Raw genomic sequence first — 23,329 nt, forward strand, 5'->3', positions numbered from 1 at the left:
CTCAACACAAATGTAGGTTCAAAATTCCAGTTTATTAATATACAATCACTGTTTATGTACCTTGTATGCACGAGTGACTCCTACTGCACTCTCAAACTTCCCGGGTCAGAATTGACCCCTATTCTGGCTCTACGAAGCTGAAGCTGTCCAAGCCATAAGAATGCCTTGACAAAAAGTTAGGTTCCAATGGGTCTGACCTCAACTGTGTCAGGCTGACTCGTAATAAAACATTTTGTTTTGCCTCGGATTGTGTCAGTTTGACCGATTTATGGGTCTTTTTGACAACAGATTCAGGGTCATACTGACCCAGAGGTTGGTCAGACCTCACAGAAAACCGGATTCCGGGTCAATTGGAGACTTTCCAATGCCAGGGGGCAGCAGACTTACCGGGTAGTTAATTTCTATTGTTATCGTAGTTCTGAGCATGCTCATAATTCTGAGTACAATATATTTACCCGGTAAGTCTGCTGCCACCTATCGTCACAGAAAGTCGCCTTTTTTGACCGGGGAGTTTTTAGAGTACGGCATAGTTACCTGTAACCAAGGAGGAAGGTACTTTCTCCTTTAGTTCACATACAAATTAAGAATTCTATGTGGTATTTATTATATAAGTAAATTTAAGTGTTATTTAAACAAGAAAACCCCATCAGTCTGTTCGCTACGGGGGCACTGTTATACATAATCAAACACAACCTCTTAATAGGTTTCGAAAAATAGTAGCGGACGGATAATGTCAAACTTAACACTTTGGTCAAAAAATCACAAAGTAATACAAAACTGTTCGAATAATACCACATAGACCAGAAACGTATTTTACAGTGAATCAAAATGGCTTGTTTGGTGCGGTCCAAACGTACAAATTTAGTCATGAAGCCATCCCTATTTGTAATTTTAATGTTTTTCTTTCCTACTTTAAACTTTTTTTTGTTTAAAATTTGTCTTCTTAAATAATAAAAACGATTTCCGAAACGACTGCTTAACAGAAATACTTTACTGATCTCCAATGCGATTGTTGTTCGTCAACAAAATAATATATACTGTAATCAAGGCAGTTTGCTCACTATAACGTCTGCATACTTTTCCCTATAGGAACACATCCCAAACATGCGTTGGATTTGAAAATACAGGTTTACAACACTTTTAAACACTTTTATTGAAACATTAAACAAATATAATTTTAATTTTATTTCTTATATTTTAATTATATATCTCATTACCTGATCATTTTGCTTCTGTACAGTAAATCACATCATACTCTTTGAAAATTCTGAGTTTTATTAGGTCACACCAAACCAAACGAATGCATTTTTGTGAGTTTCCTTTTTGACAGTCAATTCTGGTGACGCTTCGTCTTTTAACTCATTGTTTTGTCGAACATTCCTTTTGCGTTTGTCTGCTTCAACGCCATAGTAGAACAAAATCGTTGACTCATTAAACTTTGAGACCGTGTTATTTCACAAGGTACAGAAGTAAAACCACACAAATTGGAGGGATATTTGTTTTAACGAATTATACTTTGAATCGATGAAATTTGAACGCAAGCCGTTTCGGACTGTTGCAGTCCTGACCAATCATCGTTCGAACTTTCCCTTTATGTAGCCTCCTGTGAACAAAAGCACATTTAATTCCAGTCAATCAATCATTCGACCAACCAATCAAAAACAAAGATACCTGTAACTTTTTCAGAGACAGGGATACTCGTTTGATGCCGGAATTTAAAGTTTACTATCAAAAGTTGAATTTTAAAAAAAAATATTTTAATTAACCGTACCAATTTCATGTTCTTATTTTTAAAATTTTGTTCATAAAGCACCTTGTTTTTCTTGTTCGTTGTTTTGTTTTTAAAAAAAGGGACGTTTCATCATTAACATTTGAACACGTCGTTTTGTAAAGCAGAATGTGGCTTGTTACTAATTAGCCATTCACGATTTTTGTATGTTGTGTTATCACCGTGAGTTTATGTGAACTTGTCAACATTATTTCCTCAAGAAGTGAGCGACTTAATAATAAAGACTTAATAGTAATAAATCACAGAAAGGTACGAGTTGAAACCACAGTGAACGAGTTTTGTCATCTATTAATTTGTGCCCGTGAAGTCCTTAAAAGCCTGCATGTATTACGAACCTTTGGCCTAAATGTGGCCAAAACCTAAATCTGGCCAACACCTTATTGTGGCCTGACGCTGCACTCAAGTATGACCCGGACGCGGTTCTACTTTTTCTGTATTGTAGTTTATCAATATTGCAAAAAATGAACCAATGAAATGTACTTATTCTCGATGAATATTTTATAATGAATATTCATTGCCACTAGGCCCGGACCAATGCTGAGAACGTCAAATCGAAAATACTTTTGACATTAAACAACGAGGCAAGTCCAATACCACGGTGTTTTTAGGTAACGACCCACAAGTTTATAGAGAAGTCTTCACTAAAAACAAGTATCAATAAAGGCATAATAGTCAATTTCACTTTTCGCGCGCGAATCCAGGGGGGACTGTGGACACGTGGCCCTGGTAGAAGTATCGGATTTTAAAGAATCTTTAAAAGAAAAGTACTTGTCGAACAAATTTTGAACTTGGTAGCTAAATAGTCAGCAAACAAATTTTCTGATGTGTCCTAAATTTAACAAACCAAAGGCTTTGCACTTCGCTCATCGGTTCGTACCATAAAAGGTTCGCTTCGTATCCACGCGTTAATTTCATCTTGAGAGCTTCTTTCTACACACACTGTAAGGTGTGGCCATCACCCTCTCCAGTTGTAAAAAGCAGTGTCTAATTCTGTACAACCAACATTTAAAATGCACCCAAACTTGGCCACATAGTTCAGTTCAGTTCTTTAATATTGGCCTACGCATAGGCCTACGTATGCACAAACCAATGTAGAACGTCTAGGTCTCGGCAAAGAATAATTATTTTAAAAATTGTCATCATAAACAGTTTTAAACAGTGTGCCCCCGCCCCTCCCCCATTTAAAAGAAATCCTTGATGAGAGTCATGTTAACTTACCGAAGAGCACTTGCATTCCTTAACTCTCTTTCGCAACATACCAACTTCCTTACGCAGGCGCACAAGCTCAGTTTTAGATTCGGAGGTAGTACTTCCGCTAGGAAGGTTTTGAGCTGTGACTGCAGTTACATTGGTGTTCTGAGCTGGCTGGACATCGTTCCGAGTTTTTATCTGTAATGTGTTAATAATTGATCGTGTCAATACTCAAGAGAAATGATGGATCCCTCTTTATGCTTACACTTTAAATTAGTCCGGGTCAGAGTTGAGCCGGATCTGGGTCCCGTAAGACATGAAGCATATTGGCGTCAAAGTGACCGAGAATCTGTGTCAAAGAGACGGAGAGTTAATGTATAAAATACCCAGATTCTGAGGACAAATTCTCCTTTTTAATGACTTTCTGGGTCAGTCTGACCCAGAAAAGGATCAGTCTGATCCGGAAAAAGGTAAAGTCTCATGGGACCCCGAATCCGAGCCAAATTTGATCCACAAGTTTCCAGAGTGTACGATGTCCCTTTTTAACAACGAATCAAGAACAGTTTCTTTGATATTCCGTTGATATCATATTTTTTATTTTTTCCACTACTTTTTTTCATAGATAATTTATAACTGCGAACGGAATAATTGTTTTTACCGTGTCCTTTTTATACCCTTCATTCCATATAATTCAATTTAAAAAAACTTCACATATACACCCGACATACACATTCTTAAAAGTCCACACTTGTGGAGCATTCTTTTGTTTTTTCCTAAAGAGTTTGCCATAGATTGTGTACACAATTTCCTTTTGGATCATCCCAGCCTTTAGAGTTTCCATGGACTCAAAAGGAACCTAATAAGCAGAACTTGGACAAAACCTGCATACCTTAGGAACGAACAGTACACAAAGTGTAAGTGTGGTTGCCATCCAGATAACTGCCGAGACCAGAATGTAGTGAGAATTTCTCTCTTCTAAGACGAAGGACACAGGTGCTCCAAGGAAAGATAGAATCATGATGTTATAAAGGCAGATACCTGGAAAAACAATTTGAAACTAAAAAGTTAGTTATTCTTTAGTATGTGTGTATGGTTATTTCTCTATTGAAAAAGAGGATAGACTGTTTTTTTTGTCAAAGTAATGCTGGTTCAGTGGTTAAGGGGCAAATTTATACACAAGATGCAAAAGAGGTCTCATCCGAAACATTCAGCTGGAATGCAGTTCAAACTTTCTGAGAAAACAGCATAAACTGACACTATATTTTCACACAAATATCACATAATTTGTTTTACGAAAAATGTAAGCTTAATTAACTACATCTTACCTATATATTTAGAGTCATTGAGTGCCGGGATGGATACTTTTCTGGTCTCCCAGGCTAAGAACGCTCCGAATACTAGAAGTAGACCGTTGATGATGTAGAAGGCCCCAATCCAGTAGATCTGATTGGCTGACTGGCACATCATACGTATTGGTGTATATACAATATCATCATTGTAGCTGTCGGTCTAAATAACCCACAAATCAAGACATTCTGTCATAGACCTTATCGCAAATACCAATGCGCAAGCGCAGACTGTTGAATGAGGTGCATTGTGGGATATATATGAATCAAATTTTGCTATCAGCTAGACCACAATGCATCTAATTCCAAGCTTTACGCGCGCGCCCCAGTATTTGCGAAAAGGTTTATATACACACAAATGGTCATCAGGCCCTCTACGGGGACCCGGATTTGAGTCAAATCTGACTCGGAAGTGTTATGGGTGTACAAAGTAATTTTAACAAATGTTAACATTTCTGTCACATAGACATGCAGGATTGCACACGTTTCATTAAGCCCACGGGTTTGAATTAATTAATTGTACGATTCAAGTTTTACCACAGGGTCCATGTTTCGGAAATCTAACGAACAATATAATTAAAATATTGTAAGGGAACCCACATAAACATATAAACAGGAAGAATAGTGCCACTGCAGATGGAGTTACGCCATGAAAAAAATGAAAACAAAAGTAGAAAGCTGTGCTTACGAAGTGATATATTATAGCCTACATGTATTGTGCAACTTTAGTAGACTCTTACCACTTTAGCTCCAACGTTCTCTATGACCTCGAGAGGGTCAAACACTTCCCACAATATCAAAATGATACCATCGAAAAGAACCAGGAAGGCCACGCAGCTGAACAACCTGGAATCTTTAACAACCTTAATGAGAAGTGACATATATTGCTTTAAGTTAATGTAACATCTGGCAATGTTTAATGGTGTTACACTTATTGGTTTCTCGCAATTTTTCAAGAACCTCATCATGAAACTTTAGAATGTGTTTCATTTCATTTCATTTATTCCGGCTGTGAAGCCAAGAACTCTCAGAACAGCGAACCTAAAGCTACAACCAGTCAAAACTATTAGGGACACAACACTCGAAGGGACAAAATCTCCAAATGTAATTTTCCAATCCCAATGGCTGCAAAAAGTGACTTTCTCACATACGCCAACAAACATGTGTTTAATAAGTTAGAATGTTTTTGAGAATATTTTGACTGCCATTTGGTTTCAAAAAACTAAAACCTGAAAAATTTAGAACAAGAATCGGTTAATTTTCACTGAAAAGATGTTAAAGCTTACCATTCTCTTCGCTGTTTTGTTGGTGAATATTTTATGTACACGCCACGTCTTGCTGAACATTGAACCGAAGGCTAAAGAGAAACCAACAGACAGGCACCAAGTCTTAGCCTGCAACATAATATATAAAGGTTAATTTCATAAGTGAAAATATAAATTGAAAATGTTTGAACTTTAGCGCTGATTAGGAACTATCGCGGTTGTACAAACTAAGATTGATGTTACCAGTGCACATCTTACTAATCAAAGTGTGACGTCATTTACAAATCACTTTGGCTATATTATTGACAAATCATCTCAAAACCAAGTTCTGATTGAAATACCCCAATTATTACACAACTTCACCCAAATGGTTCGAATAGTTACTGGGCCAGTGTTGCCAGTAATACTGGCTATACCAATTAATTAAGGCGACAAGTTTGAACGGCAGTGTGGAGGGGGGTTGGGAGTCCATAAACTGTAAAAACTCGGGTGTTTGAAGACAACTTGGATGCTGTTACGTTATATATACCAATCAGTAATCAAAATTTACTTCGAAGGGTGTTAAAATAACACTAATTTCTGCCAACAAAATAATATACACTTGTGTAACTTTAACTTCATGAGTTTATTTTGACTGTCTTTTTTGTATCTATGACACAAATTTGAGTACATTTTAATCGCAGTTTTTACAGTGTATAAAGGCATTAAGGTTAACCTGCTACAAAATAATAAGGAACAGATGGCTCAATTTTATCAGCGGGTTATAACTGGTATTGGTCTGTATGTCTGTACAATGTTTTGCACGAAGTAAACACAAATTCACAACTCTGGGACCTCCCCTCTTAAATGGTGAAATGGTCCAGTCCAAGGGCTTTGACCAAAGGCATAACACTTAATTAATGTGCCATGATTTAGTGTTAAACCTTATTGTTTTATCAAATTTAACGCTGGTCACCTTGCACATCCAGATAAACGTATCCTGGGAAGTGACGTTAGTGTCGACACCGAGAAAGATGATCGACACGTAGGCGAGTATCCCACCAATCAGCATCAAGTTATTAATGTTCGGGCTCGACATCTTGATCACACTGTAATTTGAGAGACGATTTAAGTATTACTAGAACACAATTCGCCAGATACACATAAACTATTTTGCCAGTTGACTCTTGCCATATTATTTTCACATTATTTCCACATTATTTTCACATAAACTAGCCTTCTCTGGACATGACACTTTATTGCTTCATGGATTTGTAAAGTCAACTATCATCTACTGTTGCTCAGATAGCCTCAAAGTGGATGGAATATAAAGACTATTTGCGGACAAATCAGTCTTGCACATAATCCGATTGCTTAGATTTAGTTTTCTTCCAAATGGTTTAATCACTAAACTTAATCGACCTTGGAACTTCTCAAATACAAAAATGGTCATTTTGGGAATAGAACCAAAAACAATCATAAAAAAACTGTATTTACCGCAGTTTCCGGAAGTAAATGTTGAATGAGAGGAAACAGCAGGCAAGTGCTATTCCCAACAGGGCGAAGATGACGCCCGTGATGAACACTGGCAGGTGAATCGTCTGTCGATCTTCTCGCTCAATAATAAAGTCAATAGGTGGCGCCCCACCTAACACATTTAATGTAAAAGCAAATTGTTGATTTCGGAAGAGACCCAAATTTGATGATTTTGTCTATAGTAATTACACAGGGTAATTAATCATAATACTTACTGGGTAAAGTAAAGTCGTAGGTTTGCCGTGATTTTATGGATAAAACTTAAATGGAACATAGCCTCCCTGTAGTATACAACTTTTTGTTCAATGAGAATCATTAAGTGAACATTAACATTTGAGGCTAAAATAATGTAATCATGTGAAATTAAAGTTGTTTTTAATCCTTGCTCCTATTTTTGGTGATTAAAACCGAAATGAAATGAAATTTGAAGGTTTGGCGTAATATGAAAAAGAAATATTTGGTGAATAAATAAATGAAAATTGAGAATAATGATTAATACATTTACAGACAGTCAGAGCAAGTTCATAACATTATAATGCACCCACTCACCCTCCCAGAAGATTGGCCGATTCTTATCCCAAATAATACCCTCTACAGTGTCTTCAGTTGCTTCCAAAACTCCCACGGATACAGAAATGCCGTCTAAATCAAACAAATCACAATAATATCAATATAATGAAGCGAAAATTTCTCTAAAAGTTTTTTTTTCATGAGAAATCGCCGAACACCACATGGGCGGACGCCCACTTCAAGGCGAGGGTTACATTTAAAGGCACTGGACACTATAAGTAATAAACCAAAATAATTGATGGCATTTAAACTATACTTGGTAACGAGCAGTATACAACACTGTGAGAAACAGCTCCCTCTGAATAAATAACATAGTTTTTGAGAAAAAGGTAAATTCTAATTTAAATAATAAAATACTTCAGCTGAAGCCTTTTATTACGCATCTGAAAGCACACAAGGTAATGCAACAAGGGTTTTTCTTTCTTGATTCTCTTGCACATATTTTGCTGACAACTGGAGCCCCAAATTTTCACAGGTTTGTTATGTTGGCATAATGTTGGCTTACACCAAGGGAAAATCATGGTCTTTGGCAATTACCAAACGTGTCCAGTGCCTTTCATTTTGGTCTATTGACCAAATTCAACTGATCGTCGCCAATTAAGTCTAAGTTATCAGTGATTTAAAGAAAGAAACAAATCGTTTATTAATAAATATATGTTTTTTAGATTAACCTTGTAACTGTAGAATATCAAGCACTCCGAGTCTGTCGCCAAAGTAGTTGAACTTCACCGGTCCCTGAAGTTATTCAATGAAAAGAGAGCAACTTTTAAAATAATAATATTAAAAACAATTAAGGTATTATACAGGATTGGTAAAAGCTAAAAAAATAGTCGCAGAGAGTGTTCATGTTCTGTGTGATCAAGGATCAACTTTACATGGAATAATAAACCTGTAAACATTGTGTGAGTCACAATATGAAACTAGTGAAAGAGAATAACAATAGTGCCACCAAACAAGGCCACTTTTGGTTTGGTGGGGTTACAGAAAGACACCACAATAAGTCAAGGAAACTGTGGATTTGAAATGATATTCCTCTTAAAACAGTCTAGATAGATTGCAGGAGGGAGGGTAACTTGCACGCAGGCAAGGAGTTCCAAAGAGATACAGTTCGGATGGACAAAATGTGCTGATGAAAACAAATGTTCTTTGTTCAACATGTTAGGCCTCCACCCCGAAAACAGAGTAAATAATCGGAGAAGAATCAGAAAGCCTGGTTACACACTAAAGAAGAAGAAACAGAATTAAAAAACAGAAAATTGCACCTCATGGGCTAAAATCCCATTTAGTTTAATAATAATGATAATTTGCATGGAAGAAAATTTTCCAAAAGACAGTCCAGATGCAAATTTAACATAATGTTGAATTAAAAAGTTTGAAGTTAAAATAAAGAACTATAACATAGAGTACTCACTGATACTCCTTCGAATGTCATATTGCTGATAATGTCAAATAGAATCTGCACAGTGACGTCATCGTAGTCAAACTCAGCCAGGGTCCTGGGAGGATCTGAAATAGTCAGATTATTTAGAATTTTGTGACTTTACTTATGGGATCGGTCGGAAAATCCATCTGAAGAACCATATTTTTATCTCAAATAGCTACAATGTGATATAGATTGCTTTTAATTCCCGTGCGAATAAAACGGACTTTGAAAAGGAAAATTGAATTTCACGTTAATCATGTCGAAAGTCGGACACGCGTATGTTATGCTGATCGTGGCTGTTTTCTGTTTATTGTCTTGTTTTTGTGTTGCTTGGGAGTTGTTTGCTTGTATGTTAGGGGTGTTTTGTTATGTGAAGTTAGCTTTTTTTCTTGTATTGTTTTCGAGTGGTTGTTTGTTTGTTGGTTTGGTTGTTGGTTGGTTTGTTTGTTTGTTTGTTTGTTTGTTTGGGTGTTTTTTGTGTGTGTGTTGCTGAAGGGGGGGGTTCTGTCAGCCAGAAAAAACTTCCTTCCAACCCTTACTGCACAGAACTATAGTGGCAAGAATATTTACCAAGTTCCATTAGCATAGCCTCTGCTTCATGCATGGCGAGTGCCTCCGTCCACACGGTGTCATACACCAGGCTAATGTCTAGATAACCCGCCATACTCTCAGGATTGTCCAAGCCTGAAATCACTTGAAATCTCCTCAGGAACTCGCCGGTTGTCTGCACAGAATAAACAGAAATGTTGTTGTTTTTCAGTCAAAAACTGTCATATAAAAAAAGATGTGCCCTTCCAGATCTTGCTCGTAAACATTCATATACTAGATACATTACACAGCAATCGAAAGTAAGAAGTGAACATTCAAACAAAAGATGGCAAGAAGGAGGTTTTACATGAAAAGCCTTGACATTCACGATCAAATCTGCTCCATTTCCCAAAGCACTAAAAATAAATCCTAAAGTGCTGTCAGTACTACCATGGTGATTTGAGTGACATCACTCTTCGCTTAGCAATTAAGATCGATACACAGTTAAAAGATCAACCTATGCTAGCTGCGGAATCAGTCCCACCAGGCGTCGATTTCACCAAACTATTCCTAACATGTTATGACGGATTGAACCCATCCTAAGTTTAGGAAGAATGGGGGACTTTCGGGACGCTTGGTGGCAGCAGACTTACCAGGTAAAATCCATTGTTCTCGGTAAAGCGCGCATGCTCAGAACTACGTAATCAATGACAATTCACCTGGCAAGTCTGCTGCTAGCGTTTCGTGAAAGCAGCCCCAGGTTTCTTACCAGCCCAGATATGGATGGTGTCCTGGTTTCGTCTGGCGGGAGATTATTGATGTATACAGCGAACTGATTGGCTGTTACTTCGTTCATCTGCTCCAGTGTGCAATCAATTGAATCGTCTGGTACCTGCCACCAGTTTGATTCCAACCAACCTAGTATTGGGAAAATAGAATAGAGTTTGATAACAAAAATTCAATTTTGTAGGCTTACAAGGCATGGGTAAAATTTGGTCCCAGACTAGTCTTAATGGAGCATTAAGTGTGGATTGAGTTTTCAGTTCCTTTCCAGTTTCATGGCTCTGTTTATCGCAGAATGTTTGGTGTCCTCTTCGCTTGCGGAGCAAACAATTTATGTGCTAGCTGTTTAATTATACCGATTTCACAAACAGCTAAGATTGATCTTAAAGGGACACGTTGCCTTGGATCGGACGAGTTGGTCCATAAAAAGCGTTTGTAACCGTTTGTTATAAAATGTATATGGTTAGAAAGATGTTTAAAAGTAGAATACAATGATCCACACAAGTTTGCCTCGAAATTGCGTGGTTGTCCTTTTACTTTGCGAAAACCACGCAACTTCGAGGCAAAGTTGTGTGGATCATTGTATTCTACTTTTAATAAACATCTTTCTTACTCATATATATGCATTTTATAACAAACGCCTCTTCACGTAAAGTACGCACGCGTAGAAGCAAAATAATTCCCTGCTAATCTTTAAAATACGCTTGATTTAAAAGCGCAGATTCCCCTGCTTCCGTAAACACTTATTCTTGCTTACGGTATGCAGAGCCGTGAAATTGAGCCCTGATTGTATGGATTTTCCCCCATTTTTGGATTGCATATGCATTTAAAAACTGAGAATTGATCTTGTTTCCTGCTCACCACCCTGTTATTGGCCCTTGGGCTCTTGCATGTGTAATGAAATAGGCTGAAAAGCTTAGTAAGAAAAACGTTGGTTCAGAATTAAATTTAGAGTGGTCAGACCTTAAGAAAGATACTTAAATGACCAAAAAAGTGCTCCTTTTTTTATACAAAAAACAAATTAATGCATTATGTGACATCTTCATAACTCTAATCGTGTTATCGATGGTCAGTTGCAAATTTGAGATGTTTTCGAGATTTGATATGCTTTTTTTTTTTAGCATGTGAGGTAGGGCTATTCTCCCTCGCCGAACCTCAACAAATAACGTATCAATTGTGTTCATTGTATATTTTTATTGTGTACATTCTGAATAATAAATGCTTTTCCCCAGCAATGGCTTCCAATGCAAGGAGTCCAAGACATAACTATGTACCTGTAATGATCCATACATACTTGGCTCCATACAAGTTCTGGTGGTAGGCTTCGCAGAACACCTTCCTCGCCATGTTGCCGTAAAGACCTGCTACTATTATCCGGGCTCCCAAGTTCTGTAATAATAATAATAATCACCCGTTTTTATATAGCGCTTTTCACACCAGGAGGACGTCCCAAAGCGCTTCACATTGTTACCCCTGGTCACTATAACAACCATCAATGGTTCGGTGAAAATGTTATTTATGATTAGAGATATTATACATGATTGCTAGGGGGGGGGACATTTTTGCTGAAGTTGTGTTTGAAAATTGATTGACTATGAAGTTTCTAATAGAGCAAGTTTTTCTGTACATGCCTCTCTAAAATGAATGAAGTCATATATTCGAGTCAACTGTATCTGAAAACCAAAATGCAACGGCTGATTTCGGTTGTTATAGGCTCAACAATGTTTGTTTTCTCATAATTTTTCCCTGACTCACACAACGGTTAAATACAGTGGACACTATTGGTTATTGTCAAAGACTAGTCTTCACAGTTGGTGTATCTCAACATATGCATAAAACAACAAACCTGTGAAAATTTGAGGTCAATCGGTCGCCGAAGTTGCGAGATAATAATGAAAGAAAAAACACCCTCCGTCACACGCATTTGTGTGTTTTCTGATGCTTGATTTCGAGACGTCAAGTTCTAAACTTGAGGTCTCGAAACCAAATTCGTGGGAAATTATTGATTTCTCGAAAACTACGTCACTTCAGAGGGAGCTGTTTCTCACAATGTTTTATACTATCAACCTCTCCCCATTACTGGTAATCAAGAAAGGTTTTATGATGATAATTATGTTGAGTAATTACCAATAGTGTACACTGCCTTTAAGGCACACACTCACAGGCTTGATCATTTATTTAGTATGGTTGACAAACAAAACACGAACACGGTTTGCAACTATTTCGTCAGCTCAACCAATCCTGTTTAATACCTTAAAAATACAATTTATATAAGGTTTTGGTGTAGCAAATGTTATTGTTGCATTGGGAATCAAGAACTTGATTTGTGTGTTCATAAACATATTATGGTGTAAGGGTATAAACTACAAACAAATATCAAATGTATAAAAATGTTGTCGGGAGTGGTTTGTGATAAAAATTATAATACTGAGGACTTTGTGATGAAACAGATGGTCTCACGAGTATCATTTAAAATACTAATTGAGTGCTCATTCAAGGTTTTCTATTGTGTATTTTAAAACCATCTTGACAACGTATGGTTACGAGTATATATGGCAAGGATAACTACTTCTGACCAAAACTCCTGCGTTTTGTGTGTCTTTGATTCCCTTGGTGATCTGTAAATAAACTGCCATTCGGCAGACCTATTCATGAATAGATTACCTCAATTGGGAAGGTATACGCTTGGTTAATCATTCTTAAAAGTAAAGGAATACGAATTGTGGATTAAAGGCCGATACATCAGCCTTCGATAATATGAAGCATCTTGAGAAACATTTCACTTGGAATAAAAATGTGGTTATGCAAACAATATACAATTTTTGTATGCGCTAAAATTTGAATCTGAGAATTCGTATTAGGAAATATTCTTCCTTGTTTGGAGCTATTTTAATGTGTACAGCGCCTTGGGGTCCAGTCATGGATGTAAGGCGCTTTATAAGCGTTGTTTATTATTATTACTATTCCTGCGTTTGACACGCACGTGATTTTCGGCGATGTTTCAAAAACGTATAACCACCTTGTTAAATAAAATGTTCACATGTTATTTTTTTGCTATTGTCGCATCTTCGTTAAAGGAGAAAACAATCAAACGGTTAAAAAAAAAAGGTATATGTTCCCTTTAAAGGAACACGTTGCCTTGGATTGGTCGAGTTGGTCTTTGAAAAGTGCTTGAAACCGTTTGTTACAAAATGCATTATGGTTAGAAAGATAACTTAAAAGTAAAATATGCATTTTATAACAAACGGTTACAAACGCTTTTTATAGACCAACTCGTCCGATCCAAGGCAACGTGTTCCTTTAACTTGTTACCTTTATATGTTCCAACGGTACCTTCGGATTATTGACGAATGTCTCTGCGGTTATTATTTCGATTCCAATGTCCTTCGCATCCCGATGAAAGTCAGCCATTGACTGTAGTACAAGATGAAGAAAGGAGAAAACAGAATTAGCTGTTGCAAACTGCTTACCAAACAAAATGTTGTGTACATTCTTTTTAAAGTTTACATTGTTTTGCCTGGTGCCCCATCCAATTTGCTTATCAAAGAAATCCGTTCACGCAGTACTTTCGGACCATGGTGTTTCGAAAAACACATGGACTGGCATAAATCAGTCACTGTAGTGCCCGTCTATCACCCCCCCCCCCTCCCCCTCGGGCCTGTGAGTGACCAAAAGAGGTATATATTTTACTCAGCCTTCGCCCACGGGAAATAGATCCATTTTTTTGATCACTGAGAGTCCCTTGGGGGACAGACTTCCACTTGTGACTTCATTGACAGTCCACATGTATATATTATGTTATTAAAAGAAAAGGTTTTTTAAAAGGAAGCACACAACGGAACAAGAAAAAACGGGTAAACCGCAAAACTATACACAAAACAACGAATCAAATTTGGCCCTTCTCTGTCAACAATATTCGGAAATCGAATCTGTCGGATTAAATTCCAGACCTAAGTGATACAATAACATAAATCAGAGTTGAATAACCACGAAAGGAACTCGTGTTCACGCTGATTATACAAACAGGTTTACAAAAAGTTACATGCGAAATAATTGCAATCCGCCAAATTAGATCCAATCAGCTCCCTGATTTAAAGTGTGTTCCAATCAATATTGGATTTTAGGCAATCAGCCATTAAGAAGTGTTCGTGTGGCACGCGTGTGTAATATGCATGATTAACTGCGTAAAAGCAAAGAGTTGAAACATTTTAAAGGCACTGGACACGTTCGGTTATTGTCAAAGACCAGTATTCTAACATACGCATAAATGAACTAATCTGTGAAAATTTGGACTCAATTGGTCTTTGAAATTGCAAGAGAATGGTAAAAGAAAAAACATATGTGATCCTTGTTGTTACAATACTCAAGCAAAGATCCTCAGCATCTGGCTATTTACTGTTGAAACAGATAATTACCTCACAGGGGTTTATACTATCAACTGCTCTCCATTGCTCGTTCAAGAAAGATTTGATGCTATTGTTTTGAGTATTTACCAGTAGTGTCCAGTGCCTTTAGAAGGTTCAACTAAACGTCAGCCGTATTAAATAACAAAGGTTGCATCCACTTGTAAGTGTAGTTTCGAAATGATGAAGTAACAATTAAACAAATAATTTTCGTGGTAAGGGTAATGAAAATGGTAGCTTGAAGATTTGACGTCACACTTCGAGGCTCTTGATTAACGCCAGAGATTGGCCTTCAGCCACAGTCAATACATTGACGATCACGAGGTACGTTGATATCTCTCTTAGAGTTTTAGACTGAAATTTACTATCATCGATTGAAATAAGGACAAAATCACGTGCAGATGTGATTACGATTAGTTACGATCGATTGGAGTGAAATTCTAATCAAAAATGTAATACAGACCATTGATCTTGCATCCATTTCGCAATCAAATTCAACATAGGCCTACACGTTCACAAAACATCAATATTATATGGATGTTAGTCTACTGTAATACAAGGCGTTTTATCCAATGATATCGCTGGTTCTGTATATACCAATACCTGTCCTTATCCTCGCGGATAAAGACAGGGTACCAGTCTATGAAATGAATAAACTTTCATTTTACGGTTACGATTTTGAATAATTGGCGCAGACCACGCATTAATTGGAACTCGCTTCTGCACTTAAAAGCACTCATCAACTCCTCTAATTTGTTTTCAAATTGTTCACATAATGCCTCCGGTTTTGTCTAATGCTATGTATTGCACTTTTAATTTTAATTGTTTAAAATGCTCCAGACAATTATTTGAACCCATCATCTTTTCAACTTATTACACCATTACATTGCTCGCGGAACCTTTCATCAAATTAATGACAGACTCGAACAAACTTCACTAAAAGATGACAGCCATTCAGATTTAAGTGGCAATATTTGTCAGTAGCGTTTTGACGGCAACAGCTTCATGTTACCATTTAAACAAAAGGGAAAAACGTACGAGCTACTTTTAAGTGCATAATCTCAAAGAGGATTTCCAATGTCAAATTGAGTTATGTGATGCACTCGTCGTCAAAATTCAGGAATTAAGGCCGTGTCCGAAACGACGACTTCGGCTACAGCTACGTCTATAGATCAGCGCGTCTACCAGTGTTGAAGAATAGGCAGACGCGCGCGCCCTAGCCGTAGCTGTAGCCGAAGTCGCCGTTTCGGACACGGCCTAACTGAACATTCTGTGCACAAAATGTACAGTCTATACATCAACGTGACGTCATTGAATGTTTTTAGGTTTTGACAAGTATAGCACTTGAAGGGTATCGAACACTGACATGTTGCACTATTTTAGCGATAGGTAAGACACTCTTAAAGTTTTTTCCCCTTTTTTTTACGACACAAAATTATTTTCGTGACATTTCTTTACTCATTACTTTAAAAGTACAGCACCTCAGCAAGTATAATTTTAAGGGAAGCTTTCTTCTTTCATTATCTTCAAACTGTGACAAAATGTCAAATTGTGGACACTCAATTTCCAATTATAGATACAGTGAAAAGGGAGGAAAAGTAAAAGGGTTTATAGGTACTTTTGTAATTTAATACACCGTGTATTAAGTTACAAAAAGTACCTAAACCCTGTAACTTTTCCTCCCTTTTCATTCACTGTATCTATAATTGGAAATTGAATGTATCACAAAACTAAATTGACTTTACGCCCAGTGATTTCAGATTGGACTGCACCATGCCGTTATGAATCATATGGCTAAACATTATGTTGCGTGTCTCTGGAACAGCCAGTTGGGAATTCAACTGACTTTAACTGCGAAGACATTCAACCCCGCAACAAATCATTCATCATCAGTTCCTTTACCTTTTGCGAATGTGACTGCGGGCTCAGAGTCTATGACCCTTTTCGATTCAACGGCAATGGCTTCAGATTCGGCTCAGGCTACAATCCCGGCCATTTCTCGTTGGCCCCGGCCCCCTGCCCCATTTCATTGTTGGTTTGTTTGTTTGTTCTGATCACACGGCCTTCTGCTTTCCAGTCAACATTGAACGGGGGGGGGGGGGTATTGTTAGTAACGTTTCTTGCCAGAGGGACGTGGACATGGAATGGTTTTATGTAACGTTTGGCATAAGTGGCCCGAACATTTTTGCCGGGATTGTAGCTAGGCCCCTCATGAGCCTGAAGATCGATCTTTGCTACAAATATTGTACAGCGGCTGGTAACCAGAAGTCAACTATTTCGTAGTGGCGTTTCTCCTGCATTTTTCTATGTGTCGGAAGGTAACCTGACTAGTTTCAGCCGATAAGCAGAACCTTGTGTCCAAGACTCAATAATTGAGTCGACCCCGTGCTATATTATTATTGAACATTGTTTGATAAACCGCTTGCATTTGATGCCATCTTTTATGCATGCACGCATGAAAGGCTATTATTGGCTGATGAGAGGCTGCTCAGCGCGAACACGAGTGCACTTTTCCATTGTTTCACATCAAAGATGGCGGTCATAAAATCATGTGCAATCCATCAATACTTACCAGGGAAAACAACGGCACTGACTGATGCAGAGTGGCCACTTTGGTCCAGTCAAACTCCTGGAACATAGCGAGCTTGGCGACGTTGAACGAAGACTCTGGGGGTAACAGCCGAAACGTCCGGGGAAACAGGTCCCGGTTTGAGAGCAGTGGTGAGGCCGCTATTGAAATCTAGTCAAGATAAGAATTGAATCAATGAGGGACTTTTGGGACGCTAGGTGGCAGCAGACTTATCAGATAAATCAATTGTTGTTGGTTTTGTGCACGTGCTCTTAACATTAACAATGTAAACAATGGAAATTTAACTTGGCAAGTGTGCTGCCACCTAGCGTTCCAAAGTCTCACATTGGGAAAAACTGCGCGCATAATGATTATTGCATTACCAAAATTAAATTCGCTTTTGCGAACCGGGCTTAATACAAACTAGAATTATGAGAATGTCTCGTTTAGGTCATAGCTAACTATGACTTGTATTTTGGCATAGCTGAAATAGAAGTCATGGTGATTACATTCCTTTTGTTAGCTCGCAATGTCGCATTGACGCATTCCGTATTAGATGAAGACATGGGACCAATATTCATTATTCTGATTTTAATTGAAACATTCTTTGGGGTGTTTTGCTGTTTGCTAGTGAAAATCCCATCATATTGACATCTCAGCATGCATAAACAAAGAGCACCGGTTGGCATGGGCGGCTGATTGTTAGCACTAATCAATCTTGTTATACCTCGGTAACAAACTGTGAAGTTTGATTGGTCGAGAACCAATCACGTGACGCGCAACAAAAAACGCATGTTACATGGCTCGACTTGCCGATTTCCAGCGCTCTGCACGAAATATTCGCGGGTTCGAGGGAATTGTTTCTTGTTCGTCTGCTCAACAATGAATAGTCCGTCGTAATAATGTTTGAAGATGACAACAGAATCTCGAGAAGAAGAATAACAATTAAACAAAAGTATAACAAAACAATTGTTGCACGCTGTGACTGGGGTCCATGGGTTTTGTACATCCTCGAGGGAAAATGGCACCCTCGGTTTCGCCTCGGGTGCCATTTTCCCTCTCGAGTGCCATGGACCCCGTCACAGCGTGCAACAATTGTATAGTGTTAAAACAAACTGTGACAAAATTCAACGTTTTCTATAATAAAGATGATTATGTTGTTGATTTGTTGTCAACAACTTCAACATACTTTTAAATATTTGTGTATCAATTCTACAAACTATGGCTATCTTTTTCTGATTGGCATGACTTTCCATAGTTTACCAACCTCGGTTGTCAAAAAGTCTGACGATGCAATAGAAAGGTATATACCTGTATAAGATTCCAATGGTGCGACGCCTGCGCAGTTGGTTCCGTGGAGATGGAACATCCGCCCCCTACGATCATCATCTTAGTGGTTGTCCTGTTGAATAACTCTCTGTACATTGAATCCGTTGCTTTGCCACCGTCGCACTGCAGGAACAGATTAAAGACACGAATGATATGAATAAGGTATCCATTCATTCATTTTTATTAAAAAACCAAGTGGCAGCACGAAGCTGAATAATGTGGCATTACAATGGAACAATCGACAACGGCCTATATTAGCCTTTTTAGATATGGTGGACTGTTCAGTTCAATTAAAATACACATATTTTTATTTCCATACCTCCATAAAATAATATACACAATTACATGTATATAGGCCTACGTGTTCATGTATTATGTAAAAATATCGGTAAACATAAATGTAGTTGGGCCGTTTTGGTAAGCAGAAGCTTGCATCAAACAAACAGACATGCAGACTAAATGACAGACGAACATAGGACATGACACAACGAGTTGTTTGGTTTTAGTAATAAACAGACCATTTTTACCCAAACCTAATATAGTGTTATGTCCACCAAGCCTCAAAATAGCTCATTGCTTTGTTTTTCTTGCACGTTGCGTGCCAACCACTGATATTAATAGCTAATTTTGCAAACAACTACTTTTAATGATCACCAAAGGAAATAACAGTATGGCGCAAAATATCATTCAGGTTGTCAATAGCTTGAACTTTATCTGAGCCCAATTTCAGAGCTGATAAGCCGCAAGCATTTGCTTGAAATTTCTGCCTTAAAGATAAAAACAGGATTGCCAACCGAATTTCAAATTGTTGCATATAGGCCTAATGCTTGTTTATACTGGTATCACCTTATCCTGAAAATCACGTGGAAATTTGGTTGGCAATCCTGTTTTTATCAAGGGAGAAATTTCATGCAAAGCCATTTTTGTGCTAAGCAGCTCTTTGATATTGGGACCTGATCTATACATGCCGAGATACCATGAAAAACAAATAAAGAACCGTAAGAAGAACCAGACCATTGCTTGGGTACAAATTGAAACTTGGCATGATGAAAATAATTAGGCCCTTTTCGAAACAGCGGCATCGGCTTTGGATTCAGCTTCGGGCTCCGTCCTCTCGTCCGAAGCCGGCCCTGGGCGCGTACGCAAAGCATGCACAAGTTTTGTAGCCACTTTTTCACTAAAAACCTAAAACATGTTTAGCTTCTTGTGTGTGTTTGAATGCTGCAACCTATAGTGGGCAGGTGTCAACATGCAAATCATGTTAACCAATTAAACATGTTTAACAAGTGAGTACAACATGTTTAAATTCTAAACACAGTTTTACAGAGCACGTTACGTATATGTCGTAAAACGTTGTGACATTGAAGGCATCGTGACTTGCACATTATACGAGTGTATTAGTCGAGTTGGCGGAAAGCGGAAACAACAGTCACGTTCTAGTCTTTAAAATTGATTTTGTACAGAAAATGAATCAACAAAATGCAAACAAGCGGCGTGCGTGTTCAGACAAAATCCATGCTGTTATTTCATAATCGGCACTTTCTTGAACTCGAATACGACCGTGCTTGAATAACAAGCGATAGCCCCCGTTACAGCAAAAAAAAACCATTTTCTACCAAAGTTGGTGTTTATTATTAAGATTTTTATTTTTATTTATTATGTGACGTAAGGGTTTTGCAAAATATGTGTATTAAGAGATGAAAGTCAGAAAGGGAATTGCATTGAGGAAGATGAGATTCTTTGAGAAGTGATGGTTTGGAGAAGATGATAGTACAGGGAAGAATGGAGGGAAGAGAAGCAGGGGGCAGACGAGTAATGAGATGGACAGATGACATACAGCGGTGGACCAGATTAGTAGAGACGCCAGCAAAGTAGCAGAGTTGGTTGGAGCGCTATAATGAAGGCTACAGCAGCACAATTTAGTGCAAACTGACCAAGAATATGGAAGACCTATACGCTTTTGAATGCGATTTCACCGACAATGGTCAGTGTCATATTGGCCAATATAAGGACTTCGGCAGGGTATTCATTATACTATATCCTTGGATATCTGTATGAAAGGGCCTCCTGAAATTGGATTGTAAGAGGAATGTACATGCACTCAATCCGGAGATTAATTGGGCAGGTGTGCTTATCTTCAAGAACGGCCAATTATTCCGATGAAAACAGGCGTCATTGTTCAATTAAAATTGTTAGGATTTTTGTTAAGTAATATTGAATTAATAAATGAATGGCATGTGTAGAGGGCCGACTCTTGAAATTGAATTTTGATTTTTTTTTATTTAATTTTGATAATTATGACAACGGTGATCTGAGCAGATGTGGTTGCCAATTAGCCGAGTGTGTAAAGGCCATTTTAGAGAAGAAAGAAAAAAGGTCGGCATCCCTGCTTATTGTTATTTTCAATGGTATTTTAAATAATTGTTTAATGCAATTTTTATTTATACCATAAAGAAATGAGTTCCTCACTCCATGCTGACTCCATTGGCTCCAACATCCTAAGTTGTGGAGAACTCCTAAAATTGCATTGTGTTTGATTAATTTTACTCAAACTTTCAGGGAAAAAAATAAGTTGAGCAGGTGCGCATTCTAAAGTATTTCAAATTAATTTCGTTGAGTGTATTAGTCTCACACCAAGTGGTTGGCATCAATGTACCTGCACAACTTTTTGTTCATGTAATCCTAATATTTATATAATCGTTGAGTATCATTATTTTGTGGGGATTCTAAGTTAGATTGGGTTGATTAATTTTGTTTGGCCGTTACTCTGGAAAGTATCAACAAGACAAAATAAAGAAGAAAATTAATGTATAGGAGGCCTATGACATTGTTCATGGTTCGGACAAAGCACATTAATTTTTTGTTTGTAAACTAACGTAAAATTGAACTAGTCATTGACCATCCAGTGTAGAGTGGGACTTCTGAAATTGTATTGAGTTTGTTTAGTTTTTACATTTATTAATTTGATTATTATCTTCTTTTTTCAGAACAAAGATGAAGTAAGCATGCAGGTGTACTTTAATATTGTGCAAATTTTGCAAACAGTTCCGGAGGGTAATCCATCTCAGACAGAAAAACATAATCGTCTCGTTGCGCATTATACTTATTCAAAGAGATCATAAAACAATCCAAACAACAGTTTGAGCAATTACACTATACCGTTGTATATTAACTGAGGCACAAAAAGACGAAGGAAAGAACTGGGGCCATGCCGTAGTTTTAATATAATAAACACAACAGGAAACATCTTGTCTTTATTGGATTTGCAGTAACTGTTGTTTGTATTTTGTACGAACAATTTACTCTTTTGTCACCAAAATCATTCATTTTAAACATTTTCACAGACAAATTTTACACCTTGTAGAAGTGTTTTAATGATTATTTTTTATCAATCCAAAACTCGATGTTGCTCTACGAGCACAGTTTTTGCATTACCAACTGTTTTTGCAATAATTGTTTTAATTATTATAAGAATGATCGACAAACACATTATTACAGTACAGACAGCAAACATGCAAACTTTATCATTATGTCAACACTTTCATTATGCAGACTGGTTTTCCATTATACGCTGGCCATTGGTCCCTTAGTGCCCAATTATGTGTTTTTCAAATATCATTAAAGGTATATATAGAGTCATGGATTTGTCTGATACATTAAAAAGTCACATGTAAACGTTTCATTTGACTGCTTGCTCACAAAGTTATCACTGGACACTGTTGGTAATAGCTTAATAAAAGTTCTTGGTGACGAGCAATGGCGAGCTGAAAGTGTAAAACATTGTGAGAAACGACTCCCTCTGAAGTAACGTAGTTTTTTATGAAGAGGTAACTTCTCACCCAAATATTAAGAGACAGGCCTAGTAAGCCTTCTGTTGTGCATATGCAAGAGCGTAAAATGTATTATGTGCAAAAAGGGTGTTTTTTATTTCATTAATATCTTGCAACGTTGATATGACCAAATAAAGTTTCATAGATGTTATTTTTGCATTGTGTTGGGATACACCAAGTGAGGATACTGTTCTTTGATAATACCAAAGGAGTCCATTGCCGTTAAGACCATAGCGACGTGGAGTATAGAATGACAAGTGAGACTAAAAGAGAATGGACATTGGAGAAGGACTTCATAATATAACATACAGCCTGATAATGATAGTGATGACAAATGGCGCGTTGTGGCCGAGAGGTTAAGATCACCGGACTCAAGCTCTTGTGTTTCTGATCAGCTGAGTGTGGGTTCGAGAATCGCAAAACTTTAGTCCTTAAGCAAAACACTTAACCATTATTGATTCGTCCTTCGGATGGGACGTAAAGCCGTTGGTCCCGTGGGTTGTGTAATGCACGTAAAATATCACAGTAACACATCGCTAAGAGAAGGGGTTCGCCCGGTGTTCCTGGCATGCAGTGCCTGCTGAATGAGCCCTATAGCACCTATTAAAACCCTTTATAGGTCTCAGAATTCATCACTTCAATAACCTATTTCTGAAAAAATGTATATACTAAAAGCGCCTTGAGTACCTTGTTGGCATGTGTTTTATAAGACTTAGATAAGATTGTGATTAAACGAGTGAGATACGGGTGGTCTTCGTAAAATATTGATTTCGACAATAATTGTATCA

General features: G+C 37.6%; 1 protein-coding gene across 2 annotated transcripts in view; it reads right to left on the minus strand.

Moving 5' to 3' along the window:
* Nucleotides 1-59: 59 nt before the first annotated feature.
* LOC139949783 (gamma-aminobutyric acid type B receptor subunit 1-like) overlaps nt 60-23,329 on the minus strand; it is a 46,977-nt gene continuing 23,707 nt past the window's right edge. For both annotated transcript variants that reach the window (XM_071948324.1, XM_071948323.1), the window contains exons 2-18: nt 18,694-18,834; nt 17,386-17,553; nt 13,723-13,824; nt 11,685-11,799; nt 10,397-10,545; nt 9,670-9,823; nt 9,088-9,182; nt 8,348-8,411; nt 7,656-7,748; nt 7,068-7,218; nt 6,547-6,679; nt 5,613-5,720; nt 5,067-5,189; nt 4,306-4,489; nt 3,870-4,018; nt 3,008-3,178; nt 60-1,603 (exon numbers count right to left, since the gene is read on the minus strand). In XM_071948324.1, coding sequence (XP_071804425.1) covers nt 1,592-1,603; nt 3,008-3,178; nt 3,870-4,018; nt 4,306-4,489; nt 5,067-5,189; nt 5,613-5,720; nt 6,547-6,679; nt 7,068-7,218; nt 7,656-7,748; nt 8,348-8,411; nt 9,088-9,182; nt 9,670-9,823; nt 10,397-10,545; nt 11,685-11,799; nt 13,723-13,824; nt 17,386-17,553; nt 18,694-18,807 — 2,085 coding nt within the window. In that variant the 5' untranslated portion in view covers nt 18,808-18,834 and the 3' untranslated portion in view covers nt 60-1,591. The remainder of the gene's footprint in view (nt 1,604-3,007; nt 3,179-3,869; nt 4,019-4,305; nt 4,490-5,066; nt 5,190-5,612; nt 5,721-6,546; nt 6,680-7,067; nt 7,219-7,655; nt 7,749-8,347; nt 8,412-9,087; nt 9,183-9,669; nt 9,824-10,396; nt 10,546-11,684; nt 11,800-13,722; nt 13,825-17,385; nt 17,554-18,693; nt 18,835-23,329) is intronic.

Source organism: Asterias amurensis, chromosome 17, assembly GCF_032118995.1.
Source record: "Asterias amurensis chromosome 17, ASM3211899v1".
Lineage (NCBI taxonomy): Eukaryota > Metazoa > Echinodermata > Asteroidea > Forcipulatida > Asteriidae > Asterias > Asterias amurensis.